We start from the raw sequence: 18,032 nt of genomic DNA, 5'->3' as shown, positions 1-18,032 counted from the left end.
TTTTTATTGCTGCACATTTCAGGTGAATGCAGAACTTGGCTCCACGAGGATTAACATGCAGAGGATGGAAGCCCACCTAAAACAGGTACACTCTGAAACAATAAGATGGCCTTTCTGTTCACTTTACACCTTCATGTTTGGGACAGGAGTGGATCCCCCCCAAAGGACTGTATTCTTACTCTGTATATTTGTAAGGAAGAACAAGTGGTGACTGTTCAGAGAGTTATCCTGGTGAGGTAAGGCCTACCTGATACTGCCTTTAAAATGCAGAGCCTGTGCTGGGATTTTACCTAGCCTTGCCTGAACGCTAAAAATTTTACAGTTGGATTTCAGGATATATCTAGTGGTGCTGTTTGATTCTTTCCATTTTTTTTTCCCTCTGAGAGGAAACTGAAAAGATACAGGGAGCGAAAATATATATAGCAAGTGGGAGCTGTGAAGAGATATTTGGCGGAGGAGGAGAGAAGCTGGGCAAAGAGAGACAGACTTTCCACCATGTCCTTCCTCTGAGCCCAAGCCCCTCGGCCCTCTACCCTCAACCTGTATAGTTGCTTTGTGAAGGCGTATGCTTGTTTCATCCCCAAAGTTGTCATGAGGACTGGAGTGCATTAGGCATCCCCTGAGCGCAATGCACACCTGCCTCCATGGGGCCAAAGGGGGAAGTTAGCATGTAAACACACATTTTTCTGCTGAAAAGCCATTTTAGGGGCTTGTGTGAAATATTATTTATTATATTTATGAATCACTTTCCATGAGGCATTCCAAAGCAATTTACGATGCCATAACATGTATAAAACAGTTTCCTATAAAAACAGCATACATAACAAATGTAGGTGGTGGTAGAACCCATATGCTTCCCTAGAACCCCCTCCCCCCACCCCCTTTTTGAAAACGTCAGTATCTGAAAGCAGATACACTTTGGCTTATGTTCCCTCTCTTGATGTGTCTACACATACATAGAGACAAAATAAATTTTAGGAAAAGCACTGTAAAATTAATCACTCAAAGCTTTCATCTACAGGGTGGTTGTAAGGATTACAGAGAAATGGTAAGGTGGGTCAGTGTTGTTTCCACATTAACTAGGTAGGTGGCTAAGATCAGGAAAGGATCAAAGATGCTTATCAAGGAGTCCAAACCAAACATTGAAAAAAACATTGGGTATAAAAGTCATTTAGAAGGCTAGTGGCAGAATTCTGAGTGGAATTCCAGTCTACTCACCAGTCTGTGCACCTAATTTGAATGGAAGAAACTGGATTGGTGGGCTATTCCACTCAGTTTAGGTCACACTGTGACCTAAGGGGCAGTGCCTCATGACATCACAAATGGAGCACAGTGACGTTTCTATGATATCAGAGAGAACACATGGTGATTTGTCTTTGAGCATTTAAACTTTGAACAGCCATCAAGGAGGGGCAGATCAGATTTAAAATGGCTTCCTTTAGACTATCTCAGTGACACAACAAATTTATAAACTAACCCATACTGGGGCTAAGAGGCAGTATTTGCAAATGGAGCCCTTGCCAATCGTTAAGTTACTAGACATTTGGCGTGTTCATTTTTTTCTTGCCGTGCCTTTTCTGGGTCTTTTATTTCTCCTCCTTGGGCATCAAGGGCTATAGTAAAAATGCCTCTTAAAAAAAGAAAGTCATCTGAAAATTGCTGGCAGCAAAAGTCCAGTGACCATTTTAGATTATGCCTGGCCTGTGATATCAACGGCAACTTGGGACTTGGGGATCGAGCTTCTGCGTTGTGTTCTCCTGCTCGTAGAGTTCATTTCATGACTGATCTGCCTAGAAGGGAGTCTGCCTCGGAGTGTGGGGATAGTGCCAGAGCCTCTCCGAGGAGTCTGTTCAGGGCGATAAAGGCCATGGAAGAAAAGCTGGAGAGTAAAAGGGACATTTTTGACCCCCAACTATTAGAAACCGAGTGGGATGTAACTAGTGAGGGAACAGATCTCCTGAGGGTGAGTGCAAAACTGTAAAATGCTGACAATGGAGAAGTGTACATGTAACTTATCCAAACTTGATAATTGAAATGTAATATAAACTGAGAAAACAGAAGTGAGCAACCCTTTGATAGAAGAAAACAAATGCAGTTGTCCTCCACACTCTCACTTCCATGCACACAAATGCACATCCTACGTGATATGAAAAGCCTCCCACTTCAACACTTGGACTAGTCTTATAGAGGGATTATCTCAGTTTCTGGCTTTGTTTAAATTGTTTTACTATTACTAAGGGAAGTGCCATAGCTCAAAAGTAGAGCATCTGCTTTGCATGCAGGAGATCCCAGGTTCAGTCCTCAGCATCTCCAGGTAGGCCTGGAGATGTCCCCTGCCTAAAATCCTGGAGACTGGCTGCCAGTCAGCACAGGCAGTACTGAGCTTGATGGACCAGTGATCTGGCTCTGTCTAAGGCAGCTTCCTAGGTTCCGGTTTTATTTTCTTATTACTACAGTACGAAATGTCACTAAAATTCCTTTTTTTACCTCTTTTTTGCTGTGAGGGCTAGGGTGCCTTTTCAGAAAGTCTCCTTAAAGCTGTGAAACAAAGGCCTGGTGTGTCTAACCACCCTACTGGGGTGGGGGCTCATGTTATTGGCTGAATCCTCAATCATACAAAAATAATCCCTAAACATAGAAAAACAGCATGTTGAGAGAAAGCTAGTCCAAGACTCTTCCCTCTGGCATCTAATTGTTTACAAGAATGTTACCGCAAACTGCTTCCTGTTTGGAAACAAAATGGCGTTCATATTGAAATGAGAACCAGCATGGCTTGCTTTCCTTTTATTTTCCAGTCCATGTCATGTCTCAACAACTGCCTAAGAATAGACGTGTAGAAATATGTTTTGGTGGTTGGGAAGCTATGCTTCTTTTGTATGTAAGAGCAAAAGGGTCCTGCTGGATAGTGCCAAAGGCTCATCTAATTGTGGTTCCTGTTCTCACTGTAGCCGACCAGATGCCAATGGGAATCCCACAAGTAGGACCTGTGCTCAAGAGCACTCTTCTCACTTGTGATTCCCACCAACTGGTATTCCGAGGCATACTGCCTCCAACAATGGAGGGAGAATATAGGGATGGTGACAAAGAGCCACTGATAGCCATCCTTTTTGTTTTTTATATGATCTGTCATTGATAATAGTTCAGGACGTGCTGTGTGCCAGCCCTCATTCTATTTCCTGTCATGAAGCGTTTTGATAATTGACTTCTTCCTTTTGCTTTTTAATATGGAACCATTTCCATGGGACAGCCCCTTTGTTGCATTTCATTTATGTTGAATTCCTTTTTAGCTCTTCCTTTTTGTGAAGCAGTTAGAGAGAGGGTGTTCAGTTAGTAATGTTTACCTTAAGGCTGCTAGAAAAATAATTTTATTTCCACTTTTAGATAAATAAGAGTTCTTTCAGAGTGAGTAGCTTGTCAAACCCCCGCCACCCAACATATTCTGTGGTGACACAAGCAGAAGTGGGAGGATGGGTTGGCAAATGTTTTTCATGGGCTGGTTGGCCTGTCCATTTTGGTCTTTATCTGCAGAACTGCCAATCTAAAGAGATGAGGATGTCTGTGTGGTACTCTCGGTACTCTTCACTCTTCGAACCAGTTCCTGGCATTTAGCAACATAATTTTCTTCTCCCCACCCCCTCTGTTTTGTAAAAGACGCAGTCTGCCCTTGTCTGCAGAGAGGATGATTTTTCTGTGACAGTCAAAACACGTGATGAAGCATTGAGAGAGAACCAGAAGCTCAAAGAGCAAATAAGTGCAACTGAAGAGAGAGAAAAACACAAGGTAACAAGTGTATTTTTATTTTTTAATTTTTTAAATGACTTAGGTTTGTCTGGACTTCAGTGAAGCAAATCTACCACAGTGTGCGTTCTGAAATGTCTGCCCAGCATCACTCCAAGCTTGGGATGGGGATATATGTCAAACATTAATTCCCCCACTAGAGGGTGCTTTGTACCTTTCTTTTATTTCTGCATTAGAATCATAATTAATTTTATAAGATGTGGCCCACTCTAAGAGGTAAAAATCACCATGGTATAAGAGGAATCAATCAGCAATTGAGGCCTAGTTCTTGTTTTGATATTCATGTAAGTGCAGTGCTCATATACTAAACTGTGGCACAAACAATAGTCTGGAGGGATTGGTGCTGTTACATGTTAAAGCTAAATAGGACTCCTTTTTTGTGCCTGAATGGGAGAATGCCTGGGGAAGCCCCATGCAAGCTTGCTGCAGCTTCTTGATTGGAAGAATAAGCCTATGTATAAAAATAGTGGCAAGGAGAATCTCAGGCCAATTGTGTGTTTATTCATGAAGACTCTGACAGACAGATAGCCCTCAACTGCTGTCTAATTGCTGTTAATATTAGTTGTGGCACTGCAGTTCAGTTTTCAGGAAGAGCGTCACATAAATGCTAAATATTCAGGTATGGAGAGATTGAGATGGTTTTCTCAGAGCGTGAAGTAAAAGTGAAGGTTGTTTGAACAGTCAAAGCTGCTTTTATATGGAATCAAAAGCAGTGGTCCATCCAGCCTAGTCTACTTTGTCTGGCAGGATTTGGCCTTTTTCTGGCTATCCAGGATATCAGAAGCAGAGGTCTTACCAAGATACCAGATGTCCTTCAACTGGAGATGCAAGGGACTGAATCTGGGACCTTCCGCATGCAAAGCATGTGCTCTGCCACTGAGCTATGGCTTGTGACTTGTAGACACTATGACTCAAAGTATCTGAGAGACTGCTTCCTTCCTGATAGACCCTCTCAGATATTAAGATTGTCAGAGGGGGCCCTCTTGGTAATTCCGCTGCCCTCAGAGGTTCTAGAGGTAGTAGCCTAGGAGAGGGCATTTTCTGTTGTGGCCCCTAAGTTGTGGATTTCTCTTCCCACATTATATTGTTTCCTGCATATGCTGAAGACACACCTCTTTCCCTTGACCTTTGACACCTGTGGTGTGTGTTTTCAAAACCCACCCTGTAACAGTGATTGTAATTTGCTTTAACTCTTTTTAATATTGTATCTTAAATTGATGTAACCCACCCTGGGACCTGCTGGTGAAGGGGGAGGTGGTAATAATAATAATAATAGGACTCCTTGTTCTTTCATGCTCTCCTTTTGTACTTTAGGTGGTGAATCTACGACACAAGCTGGAAGAATCAAAGGAAGATAATGTCAAAATGACAACTATGCTAGAGAATGTGTTGGCTTCTCATAACAAAATGCAGATAGCTCTGGAGAAAGTGCAGACTGAACTGGGTCGCAAGGATTCTGAGATTGCTAGCCTGAAGAAGGATAGGTAACTGGGCTTGCATCTGTCCACTTTGTATGGCACTCCAGGTATTCAGTGGAACCAAGCTGTCAAGTTTAATTGGCATGTGTTTTATCTTAAAGCAGAACATCTTTAGCAGGAACTTCCCCAAAAAAGTGAATTTTAAAACAGGAGAAAAAAGTCATTCCAATACATTCCATGTGTTGGCAGAATATTTTTTTTTAACAAATAATCTTGTTTGAAACACTATGCAATTTATGGTCTCCATTTTAAAAATAAGAAGCCAGATGCAAAATTGGCAGAAATTATGAGAGAGGCAGGATTAACTTAAGCTACATCATGCTCAAATAAAGAAATGAAGATAATCTTTAACTAGGCCAAGTGACATGGAAGGGGTTTCTGAAAACCTTTGCAAAAGAAAAAAAAAGGATAGACAGCTAACTTGAATGTAGATTGTCCTCTTCTCCCAGGCATTTTAGCATGTATTTTAAAGAGTTTTAAATTGTGGTTTTTTAAATTGTTTTTAAAAGATGTGTTTTTAAATTTGTATATTTGTTTTTAATGTTTTTAGTTATTGTAAACCACCCAGAGAGCTTCAGCTATGGGGCGGTATATAAATACAGTAAATAAATAAATAAATACTGATTCCATTAAAAAAATCAGGAGTAACTAATTTCGATGGCTTATGTAAAATCAAAAGTAATTGCTTTACAATTTACATACAACACTAAATTATGGTTTATTTAGCTATAATTTATTAAACCATGGCTTAGCAGTACATGTGAGCTGTGCCCAGCAGTTTAACTATGGTTTGTTTAAGGCAAACAAACCACAATCTGAAACCACGGTTTGTTGTTGACTTACAAACCATGATTTGTTTTAACTATGATTTGGCATTATGTGTGAGTGCAGTGCCCAACCTTAACTATGGTTGGTTTGATCCTACCATCCCAGAAGCAAAGCAAATTACAAAGGCCTGAGGAAAGAGCAGCTGGAAAACAAACCAAACTCTGGAGAAATAAGGCATGGTTTGTTTGACTGTCTGTGGGGTAACTCATAGTTAACTTGTTAGCATTATGTGTGAGCCATTGTCTGAGAATATTCAAGGGGTGTTTTAACTTTGCATGCCTCAAGAGTAGAGTGGAATTAATTCAATCATGGTTCAGGCTCTGTTTTGATGGGGGGGAAATGGAGGAAATTTCCCCACCGGTCTTTGTTTTCTTTCTCCCTCTCTCTCATTCTCTTTGCTTCCATGTGCAGGACCCAGAGCCAGCAAATAATTCAGAAGCTAAAGGCAGAGTTGGAGCAAAGCCATAGCAAACTAACCTTACAATCTCAGCATAACATTAAGGTAAAACTCAACTTCTTCCAGTGAATATAATAGATCAAAATGAGTAATACATTCAGTGCAGATGGTCTGTCTAGGAAGACTGCATTATAGATAACAGGAATACAGCTCTTTTGTCTGCAAACATTTGATGTAATTAGTGTGAGCATAGTAGATATTTGACAATTGACTACTGAATGTACTGGTGGTCAAGGTTCATCCATTGAAGCCATTCCCAGTTTGAGGCTCATAGTCACAGCTGGATAAGCTGTTTTATCATCTGAATAAAATAGAGCTGACAAAACAGGAAATGTTTCATAAAAACATGCTACCGTGTGCTTTCCTCCTACCGAAAGATTGAACCTCTTCGTAAAGCACTGGAAGTCTCTAAAGGGGATAACAAGAAACTTGCCCAAAATTTAGAACAAACTCTACAGACCAATAGTGCCCTTCAAAGCAAACTAATGCTTGTTCAAGATGAGTTGGAAAGCAAAGAATCAGAGTACCAGCAACTAATGGAATGCAGGTAAGATCACTATCAGCCAGGCAGGAGATTTTGCCTTTCCATTGTAAACAGCTGGATTTTCAATCTTCCTTCTAAAGCAGCAGAAACCTTGCTTGTGCCACATGCTGAGCCAAGAAGCTTGTGGCAAGGCAAGGCCTAAAGTGTGCAGAGCTGATCTGTTGCTTTGAAACTTGTCTGTGGAACCCAGAACCACCGTGGAAAAGGAATTACAAAGGAAAGAAAAGGCAACATGTATTTTGGGAAGCATCAGGGCTGCATATTTTGGCACTGGCCTTTTCTGCCCAAGGTCAAAAAGCAAGTGGCCTCCTGTTAACATATTTTCCTCTGCCTTCCTAAAGGGACCAATTAATTGAGGAAACCAAGATGGAGGCAAAGTTGTATGCAGAACGCCTCGAGACTCTGAAGAGACAGTTTCAGACTGAACGAGAAGTAACAAAGAAGGCGGCTCAGAAGGAATCAGCTGAGGTGAGGATTGGGGAGAGCTTTTCTCAGGGACTGCGTTTGCACATAATGTTAAGCCATATGCATCTGCTCCTGTGGGGTGATGGGCGCAGAACAGCTTTTTAGGAATGGATGTCAACCACTTTTGTTTCTTGAAATGAGCATGAACTTGCCTTTTCTTGGTACCCTGTAGCTGAAGAAAGCCCTTGAAGAGGCCTGCACCAAATCTGGTGAAATGTCACACGTTAATAGGGAACTACGGGCAAAAGCGATGGAGCTGGAGGCAGCATTAGCTAGTCAGAAAGAGAAGGTGAAAAGACAGAAAGCATTAATCACACAGTACTTTAACTCCAAGACAAAGAATGCTCGAAATGCAGAAAGAATAAAGGTGAGTTGGTGTGTGTGTATCCTACAAATGATTTTTACATGGCCTGCATCTACCATTTTGAAGATTGTCTTCCTCACTTCTCAGCTGATATCAACCTGACCTCAGACTGATCTTTGGCACAGAGGTTTCAGAGGTACCAGTACATTGTGGTCTAGTGTTATACCTAGCTGCATTTCTATTACAGCTGTGAAACGGCTGGCTCTTGTTGAAGTGGATTAGTGCTGTCCAATGCTAGATTACATTGATCTGCAGATGGAGTTGCTCTGAAGCAACAATCTTTAAGTTCCTTTCACACTTGCATGAATAAAAGCTGGTAAGCCAGTGTTTTCAATTGAATCAATAGCTTTTTCAATTATATCCTTTTTTTAAAAGACTAAAAGTGTGCATTTCTGCACTCTTTTTTTAAAAATTAGGAGTGGGTCTAAGAAGGCCAACTGTTGCTAATTTTAAAACTGCTGTATTAAAAGTAATAAATCATAGAACATGATTCACCGTTGCTCTCATTACTAGAGACCACTGTTCATTTCCTGCTATTCTCACAGAATACCACTGGTCCGGAATGGTTTTGATGGAGTAGGAAAACTTAAGGATGACTTACAATGAGGAATTTGCTTAGGGCTGTCAGTGGTAGCACTTGAATTCCTGTGCCTTTAATAGTCCATCCCCTGCAGTGCTGCAATGGGAGAAGTCACACTACTGAAGAAGTCTCCTGGTAAACTGGCACAGCCGTTAAAGACACAGAAGACCTCTTTTTTTAGGACAAATTTTGACAATCCTAGCTCTGCCAAGACCAGTACTGTTTGAGCCTTTTTACTGTCCCACACCTTGTGCCACCTTTTTATATCTGAGAAGAGGCATGAAGAGCGCCATTTAAAAATGTTTTCTCGGGGGGTCGGGTCGCTGCTATAGGCTTATTTTTTGCAGCACAATCCAGTGAAATCTCGCTGTCTGCTTGCTTACTTCCCTTTTGGTGTAGAACTGATGCCATTTAATAGTAAGTGCATTCTGACATGCAAGAGCATGTTCTCTCAATGTTCCCGTCACTTTTGTGACTTACTTTCAGGAGATTGAATCGGAATTGAGGCAAATGGAAGAGATGAAGGTGCAGTACCAGAAGAAAAACTATGAGCAGGTAGAATCTCTTTCCATAGCAGCTGGGAGTTCAGACTAGAGTGAAAGATATGCGTATGTGGTCGTGGGATCTGATTCTTTTCATGTCTAGTCCCTTAGTATCAAAGAATTTGTCACTGAATTAACCAGCCTGCAAGGTGAAATGCAGCAACTAGCCAAAAATCAACAAGCAATGGCAACAGAGAACAGAAACCTGGGGAGCCAGTTGGCAGTAGAACGGAAACAAAGAAAACAGCTTGCGGAAGAGTGTCAGGTAATGCAGCCACAACCCCATTGACCCAAAGGATTGTGGCTGCTGAGCATCTTGGCATTTTCTTGCAGTGATTGCTCCAGTCTCTATCCACAGTCCTCTTCCCTTGCCCTCTATCTTGGTACAATGTGAGAAGCCCATGGCAGAGATTCATTAAAGGGAACTATATTTACCAGGTTGGGCATGAGGCGGTTTTCAATTATTCTTAGTCTAGAATCTAGATTCTTAATTGATGCATCAGTTGTTTTGCAGAAGAATAACAAACAATTTTATTCTGACTTTTCTGTGCATTTAGACGCTGGAAGACACAGTCAGGCACCTGAAGAAATGCAAAGAGGATACTGAACAGAAACTGAAAGAAGCCAGTATAGAATCGGAACAGGTAAGCAGAAGAGAAAATGGCCTGGGGCAAAGTTGAATGCTATGTGACTGAGCTATATAGTTTGGTGAGGCTTTCATCTTCTGGATATGTCGAAAACTGTCAAGTCTATGGTGTATCTCTTTTTAAGAAGGAACAGAGTAGCAACTTCCTGATGACTTTACCTACGGATTAGTCTGTATGGAAGGTCCTTCGAGGATTAATAATAAATAATAAAAATAAAATTTAATTTGTTAGTTGCCTATCTGTCCAATTTTTGGACACTCTAGGCGACTTACAGCAGCAACAAAATACAATATACAATACAATAAATACAGCCACATTCATCAATTAAAACTAACATCAAAAACATCAGTTAAACATTACAAACTAATCTAGCTCGAAGTTCCTGTAGGCCTGCCTGAAGAGCCAGGTCTTTAAAGCTCGGCGAAAACTCATCAGGGAGGAGGCATGTCGAAGATCGTAGGGGAGGGAATTCCAGAGGGTGGGAGCCACTACCGAGAATGCCCTCTCTCTGGTCCGCACCAGCCGAGCTGTTTTGGCCGGTGGGACTGAGGAGATCCTGCGTGGCTGATCTTGTAAGGCGGCTCAATTGGTGATACTGGAGGCGGTCCTTTAGATAAACCGGGCTGAAACTGTATAGTTTTAAAGGTCAATACCAACACCTTGAATTGGGCCCGGTAAACCACTGGTAGCCAGTGAAGATCTATCAACACCGGGGTGATGTGTTCCCAGCAACGGCTATGCGTAATCAAGCGTGCTGCCGCATTCTGCACCAGCTGGAGTTTCCGGACCGTCTTCAAGGGTAACCCCACGTAGAGCGCATTACAATAGTCTAAGCGAGAGGAGACCAGGGCATGTATCACTCGTGGGAGAAGCTGTACAGGAAGGTAGGGTCGCAGCCTCTGTATCAGATGTAATTGATACCAAGCTGCCCGGCTCACTGCCGAAACTTGAGCTTCCATGGACAGCTGGGAGTCAAGAATGACCCCGAGGCTGCGGACCTGATCCTTCAGGGGTAATCTCACCCTGTTAAACACCAAGTCGATGTCTCCCAACCTTCTCTTATCACCCACAAGTAACACCTTGGTCTTATCAGGATTTAGCTTCAGCCTGTTCTCGCCCATCCATCCACTAACGGACTCCAGGCACTTGGACATGGTCTCCACAGCCACCTCTGGTGAGGACTTAAATGAGAGATAGAGCTGAGTGTCATCTGCATATTGGTGACACTGCAGCCCAAAACTCCTGACGATGGCTCCCAGCGGCTTCACATAGATGTTAAATAGCATGGGGGAGAGGATAGAACCCTGTGGCACTCCACAAGTGAGAGGCCAAGGGTCTGAAACCTCATCCCCCAATGCTACCCGTTGGTACCTGCCTGAGAGATAGGAATGGAACCTCCGTAAAACAGTGCCCCCCATCCCTAATCCCTCTAGGCGGCTTAACAAGATACCGTGGTCGACGGTATCAAAAGCCGCTGAGAGATCCAGGAGGACGAGGAAGGTATATTCACCCCTATCCAACGCCCTCCTCATATCAGATTAAAAACCTTTTGACAATGGTTTTCAAAGGAGCCCTGGCTCTTGAGGATGAAGTTTAACTGAGTTTGCATGCCTTCAAGTGCAACTAACAAATAGTACTTTGATTCTGACCTCTCCTCCCCTACCCCAGATAACTGCTAACCTGGAGGAAGCTCGCCACTGGTTCAAGTCTAAGTTCGATAGTCTGCAGCGTGAATTGGCAGAAAACAGACAACAGAAGAATCCTGGTGAACACTACTGTGAGGAGGAGGTCAGTAAGGGAACACCTTCCACAAACAAAACAGTTGCCATGATGTAGAATCACTAGTGGGCTGTTTCCTTGTGTATGCTGCTGATGCGAGTAGTAGTATGGTAGGCACAGCGTTCTTGTAAAAAAAAAAATCAGTTCTATATGCTGTGAAGATGGTTGCAAGCAGCCTTTACCCCTGTGCCAAGAGATCACAAGGTCTGCTTGTTTTTAAAGTAGGAGACTGAAGAATTCATGAGAGATAGGCTTTGTCCCCTTTTTGCTGATAGCTGATTATATGAGCTGGCAGAGGGGAAGAAATCCAACTGGTGAAGATTTCTCAGCATGGAGATGTTGATATTCTTCCATTCATGTGTCTTCTAAAGACACGGAGCTTCTGTAATGAAGAACTTGGAAAAACAAACAAACCCGCCACTCAGATTTGCAAGCAGAGCAGACGACCTTGCCTAGGGCAGGACTGCTTCTGCCATGCAACTTTTTTGTCTGGCAGCTGACTTGGTGGCCTTTGGGAATCCTCACAGGGCAGGGCTTGATGGAATTGCCCTTCTTCACTGATGTCAGTGGCAGTTCTTTTCCTGAGAACTGGCCCATTGCTTTTCTCTGATACATGCAGACATACACTTAATCAGATTGGTGGATCTTGGAGGTTTGTGTGTGTGGTGCTTAGCAGAGTGTTCTTTAGGCCTGGCCATATCAAACTACGAAGTCTGATCCACTTCCTTGCCATTAGTATTTTCTGTTGCACATTCTCTGAGAACTGGCAGCTCTGACTGAACATCCTATTTGTCAACAGGAAAGGCCAGTAAAGCTCCCTACTGAGGCATGTCTGAAGCGCTGGGAGACCAAGAACCACCTGAAATTCATCTCCAGGAAATATCTAAATGAGCTAAATAAGTGAAGGCTTTTTTGACAGGAGGTTCCAGGCTGCAAGATATAATCCTGCACCTGTGAACACCACTTCTCAGGCTACCAGTGGTATATTACCTAGAGGGAGCCTAAGGCTGGACCTTTTCAGTGTGTGAGCATCCGCTTCCTGAAATTAGCAGAGGAGGAGGTCCTTTATGAACTAGGTCTGCTCCACATGAATGGGGGGAAAAGTCCTTTTAAAAAGTATGTATACAAGCTGACTGGCAGCTGGGAGTCTTCTAAATCTGTATTATGTACTGGGTTGAATTTTTGACTCTTAAAATACCTCCAAAGAACTTTCTGAGCAGTTTTACTAAACAATAGTTTATACATGCCACCCTGCTAAAGAGAGGGTCTGTAAATCCCTATGACTGCATATTTACAAATAGTATGTCGCCTACACAGGGTGAGGGACAGGATCATGCCCATCACACTCTCTAGCCTGTGCTATGGATGCAATTACCACAGGAGGGGTTTCGTAGGAATGTATGGAGGGTAAAGGCCCTGGGGACTTTTAGAATGGGAGAGCTGAAATATCCTAAAATAGCCATCTTACAGATTTTTTTTAAAGCAAAACCCCACTGCTGGGTCCTAGAATGTTCTTCCCACACTGGTTATATCAGATTGCCATATTTCTCATGGCACAAGGCTCATGGTGCTGTAAAAATACAGGACCTGCTGAAAATGCATCCTCTGACCCAGCTACTCCAAAGGACAACAACTTGACCCTCTATATCAGCCTTTCCCAACCAGTGTGCCTCCAGATGTTGTTGGACCACAATTCCCATCTTTCCTGACCATTGGCAATGCTGGCTGAGGCTGATGGGAGTTGTGGTCCAACAACATCTGGAGGCACACTGGTTGGGAAAGGCTGCTCTATATTGTAGTAGCAGCATAAGTAATGCCTTCCAGATGTTGTTGGGCCGCAACTCCATCAGGCCCAGCCAGCAGGGATAATGGGAGTTGTAACATCTGGAGAGCACCACATTGGCTTACCCCTGCTGTATGTTGAGTTGGTTATCTTTAAGTTGAGTTGCTGTATTGCCTCCTCCCTGAGTCTCGCAGGCCATTGTTTATATGGGTGCCTTCCTTTGTTCATTATCAGGTAAGAAAACAATAGGGGAGGCAAAGGTACAAAACAATCCATGGTATCATTGGTGATTTTATATATAAGCAGTGAATACTCAGTTCTAGAATCATTCATTTAAACTGGAATAGCAGTTGACAAATCCACACAGCTAGGAACTATTGCTTAGGCCTCCAAAAGAAAGTCTGAGAGGGGATAGGCCCAAGAGAAAAAAGAACTGGCCTCAGCTCCAGCTACTGCGTGCCACCATAAATCATGGGTGAGAATGTGTTGTATTTCTGATCTATTTCCTCTCTTGTTGACTACTGTGGTATAGTTTATAAATTTAATGTTTTTGGAGAGGAGATGTATATTTAAACTAAGAATTAAAACATACTTTTAATTTTTTGTGTTTCAATCACTGTTCTATGAACCTCAGCAAAACCATTCTTTCAATTAAGCTATAATACATGAAGATCAGATGAGGCCACCTGTAGGCTGACGTATTTCATATACAAAAAGTATCAACGTATGTTAAAAATATATTAATGTGCAAATTTAATCAAACCAACAACATTTTTTGAAACTGGTCTTGGGCAGTCACTAACGTCTTCCACAATATATGAGCGATGTATGTGACAGATAGGGTAAAAAAAACTTCTGAGAGGATAGTTTAAGGCTGCACTCCTGTGCACACTGACTAAGGAATAAATCCCCTTAGTCAGTGCAATGGACTTCAGAGTCAATGTGCACAGGAGTGGTGGTAGATGTATTTCTCCTTTTAAAAAAAAGAGACATCTGAGTTTTGAAGATAACTCAGCCCTGCCACTTTGTTGCAGTATACTTGCTTTCTGCTGGCAGCTGAGCATGGCTAGAATCTAGTCAAGCCACTTCTTATTCTAGGATGTCAGAAAAGCAAAAAAAAAAATGCTTAGAATTAGCAGATGATAGGAAAAATAGGAACAATGCATAATCCTCAACTCTCAAGTAATTTAAGAGATTCCATCTCTTAAATGGATTAACTAGAGGACAAACGCACCCTGAGAGGATACCAATGTTTCGCTAGGTTTACAAATTATACTGTACTCTAAGAAGTACGATGAGGGTATGGTCAGCATTCCTGAAAGCAGCCAGCTGCTCTCTTACCACAGAAAGGGTAAAAAAACCCTTTTGATGTGAGTAATATAGTACATTTTATTTATTCATGCTCCCGCACAACAGAATTTGGCCCTAAATGCTGGTTGCTTTTCAAATATCAAACTACAGATTACACAATATTCTGAGTAAATTTCCAAATCTCCTTGTGCCTAAAGAGCTTTAAGTGGTCCTGGCTCTTATCTATTAAGAAGTGTGACTCTTATTTAGTTCAGATTCTTGTATGTTAGGAAAAAAACCCTGCAGTTTCCAGAGCACCTCTCAGGTTGGGGTAGATGCTGCATATCAGAACTGCTCAATCCATATCAGGGATGCTCTCAGTATAGCCTACATTGTCCACTTTGCTGCTTCATTTTCAATCAGTGAGGAGAAATATCTGAGCACTGGTTGTCATATGTCACAAAGCCTCAGTCTCTGGTTGCATATCCATGCCCCACTGAAAGGCAGCAATACATTACCAGGTTACTTTCCCCTTGAAAGAAAGGAAAATGATCCCTCTTATTAGGCAACTGTCCTGCCTATTAGTTTTTTGTGCCAGCTCTCATGTCACACAGTTCCATGTGTATATAACAATTTCCGAGCCATTCTAATATTTCCACTGCTCTGGTAAATGAGTGATAAATTGAAGGCAATATCTCTCCGCAAGTCCGTCTGGTCTGCTTCTATTCCCTGGTTATGGGAGAGAAAAATAACTTGTCTGAGCAACTCCAACAAAGAGTACTTGTCTCATATTGCATACATATGAACAATCCAGCAGTTCTACAGCATTCATTATTCCTTGTAAAATTAGGTCTGAGGCCTGGCAGCAGCTTTTATTTTTTTAACACAAATTTTGCCGCCTCCTGATTTGACACACCAGAACCTATTCGCTCTATTTTCTCCAAAATGGATTTACAACACCATGGTTAAAGAGTAAGCCCTTTTAAGAAGGAAAGGCAACAAAAGAATCTATTCTGCTTCACTTCCCCAGAACCTATACCGTGGCATGTGGACAAACTCTGAGATGGCTACAAAAATATATGCAAACATGTTCAAAGTGGTGCCTTTTTTCTTTTAAAAAAGAAACCCCAGCAGCAGAGCTAGGTCTTCATTGGTAGGCGGGGAGGACAAAGTAGGTTCCAAAGGAGCAAGTTCTTTCATAGTTTAGAAGCTGTTGGAGTAATGGAAGCCTGCACTGACGGGGAAGAAAGTTTCCATGGGCAATGCTAACCCTCCTATCCCCCCTATAGCACAAATGTTAAGGCCTCTTCAGATGCAAGGAGTGGTCTGCGACAGTGTGACATGCAAACCAAAGCTCAGCAGCAATAGGAACTCCAGGAGCTGCACAAGCCAGTTCTCAACAGACACAATAGTAGATCTCCTCTAGATGAAGGAAGTGGTGAGAGGTACCCATGGACATAAAAAGTTTATATAAGTCTAACAACGATCAGAACTATGAAGTTTTAGGAAACTGGTTCACCATTTTATTACATCAAAGAGTTCAGGCCGAAGGTGGAAGAAGCTGGATTTTAGTGTTAGGGTCAGCTGGACTTTGCCAGTACTTGCTTTGTATCACTATACAGTAGGGCCCCACTCATACGGCAGGTTCTGTTCCAGGCCCAAAGCGACAAAAAGTGGGGCCCTACTCAGCTGGAGCACGGGAGCTCCCCGCCCTACAGCAGATCCCTGTCAGCTGGAGCACGCAATCAGCTGGAGCTCCCCGTGCTACAGCTGATCGCCCCGCTAGTGCTGCCATATTAGCACAACGCAGAAAAGCTGGGCGCCAACAAGCAGGGCCCTACTGTATTTACCCCCATAAATAAACTTTCAATTAGGCCTACTCATGAATGCATTTGGGGCACAATTTATAGGTCCCAAATTTTGATTTGGGTTCTAAACTCAACCTGTCTTTTTTTGGGGGGGGAGAGGGAGTTGGCATTAAGCATCACTATGCACCCTTCATAGAAACGGTATGATGGTGATGTTTTACACTGTCCTGCATTTTTAGCAAGGAGCCTCCAAAACATCTACCAACCCTAAAATATACATTACTTTTTTTAGTTTTAAAAGTGATACCATTTTGGACATTATTCTAAGCCTTCCAGGATAATATCTGTATTATTTCACAGGAAAGGGGAAATAGCGTGTGTGAATGCATGCATTTCATACTAAAATCATTAATGGTGGTTTCTGGCACCTTGCACATGTGGCTTATACACATGCTTTTTCATTGTAATGGACTACCGTTCACAGATGATAATTTCCATACAGTACCTCTAGGACTAGAGGGGGAAGCTCCAGTGCCTTTTGGTAGTAGTGAATTGCCAAATGTACCAATCCCAACTGATGAAGGCCACGGCCTAAATTGTAGTAAGATTCTTGACAAGAACCACGGAGACTCAGGTATCGTTGAAGGAATGAAAAGCCCTATGGAGAAAAGGGAAAAGAAGGTTGAATGTAAAAATCAGAAACCATAGGTAATAACAAGTCAAAAGTGACACTATCAAATGTAGAGCACCTTCGCACTCATTAAATCCAGTGAGATTTCTTATGCCAGCTTTGAAAAATTTGAACCAGAAAACCAATGAAATGTTTAAAACCCCAGCAATTACTACTGTGTTGACTTTACTAGGCTAAAAGTCTCAAGAGCAGATTGCAGCAATGGTAGGAAGGGTTCCCTGGGCCAGCCCCTAAAGAGGACCTGGTCATGCGCTTGCCTGTCAAAGACTAGGCTGTTTTCAAGTCCACCATTCTCTTCCCTCTCAGAATTAGGACCTGGTCAGATGCTAGCACCTGGGATGGATGATAGGATGAGGAGATACAAAGAATTGGGATTGACTATGGGGCTGTGAAAAGGAAGAGACTTTTGGTCTTACCGTGAAAATGATATCAGGTGGGTAAGTAGCTCCACCTAGCAGTTGAAGGCAGAAGAGCACTGCTGATTTTTGCAGGAACTTCCTGTTCTGTAGCTCCCAGCTCAATTCTTGATGACAAGCTAACTAATGTTGAGGGCATTGACAGGAAGCACGACATGAAACGTCAAGCAACAGCACTCATACACTCTCTGCAAGAGGCCTACAAGGTACTCATGGTTGCAGCCCAGCCCTCCTAGGGAGTGGCCCTGATATCATCTTTGACATGTACAGAGAAGACCGTTTTCACGGTAAGACCAAAAGTCTCTTCTGTGCATGGAAATATGATATCAGGTGGGACATACCAAAGCTGACCCATGTAGGGTGGGTATATTGCTGGGCTGATTTCATTGACTGTTGGAGAGGTCGTGGTGTACCACTCTCCTCCAAAAGGCTGCTTCTGCAGATGCATATGTATTAATCTTGTAGTGTCTAATAAACATATTGGATGTGGCCACTCTACATATCTGTTAGTGAAGCATTTCTTGAGAATGCTGCCATTGTGGCTGCTGCCCTAGTGGAATGA

At 42.5% G+C, this 18,032-nt stretch overlaps 2 protein-coding genes across 5 annotated transcripts in view; one reads left to right on the top strand and one right to left on the bottom strand.

The window, feature by feature from the left end:
* Window positions 1-13,182, top strand: part of CCDC150 (coiled-coil domain containing 150) — a 38,130-nt gene extending 24,948 nt beyond the window's left edge. Inside the window, exons 17-28 of the mRNA XM_061608160.1 lie at window positions 23-85; window positions 3,652-3,780; window positions 5,113-5,282; window positions 6,516-6,606; window positions 6,939-7,108; window positions 7,447-7,573; window positions 7,743-7,937; window positions 9,001-9,069; window positions 9,160-9,321; window positions 9,614-9,700; window positions 11,372-11,491; window positions 12,282-13,182. Of these exons, the coding sequence (XP_061464144.1) occupies window positions 23-85; window positions 3,652-3,780; window positions 5,113-5,282; window positions 6,516-6,606; window positions 6,939-7,108; window positions 7,447-7,573; window positions 7,743-7,937; window positions 9,001-9,069; window positions 9,160-9,321; window positions 9,614-9,700; window positions 11,372-11,491; window positions 12,282-12,386 (1,488 nt within the window). The 3' untranslated portion in view covers window positions 12,387-13,182. The remainder of the gene's footprint in view (window positions 1-22; window positions 86-3,651; window positions 3,781-5,112; window positions 5,283-6,515; window positions 6,607-6,938; window positions 7,109-7,446; window positions 7,574-7,742; window positions 7,938-9,000; window positions 9,070-9,159; window positions 9,322-9,613; window positions 9,701-11,371; window positions 11,492-12,281) is intronic.
* Window positions 13,183-13,538: 356 nt separating this feature from the next.
* The window catches only part of GTF3C3 (general transcription factor IIIC subunit 3), a 65,990-nt gene continuing 61,496 nt past the window's right edge, over window positions 13,539-18,032 (bottom strand). For all 4 annotated transcript variants that reach the window (XM_061608162.1, XM_061608161.1, XM_061608163.1 and 1 more), the window contains 2 exons: window positions 16,869-17,021; window positions 13,539-15,284 (listed from right to left, as the gene is read on the bottom strand). In XM_061608162.1, the coding sequence (XP_061464146.1) occupies window positions 15,162-15,284; window positions 16,869-17,021 (276 nt within the window). In that variant the 3' untranslated portion in view covers window positions 13,539-15,161. The remainder of the gene's footprint in view (window positions 15,285-16,868; window positions 17,022-18,032) is intronic.

The sequence above is a fragment of the Rhineura floridana genome, chromosome 2, assembly GCF_030035675.1.
Source record: "Rhineura floridana isolate rRhiFlo1 chromosome 2, rRhiFlo1.hap2, whole genome shotgun sequence".
In the NCBI taxonomy this organism is placed as follows: Eukaryota; Metazoa; Chordata; class Lepidosauria; order Squamata; family Rhineuridae; genus Rhineura; species Rhineura floridana.
This window is presented reverse-complemented; position numbering and strand designations above follow the sequence as displayed.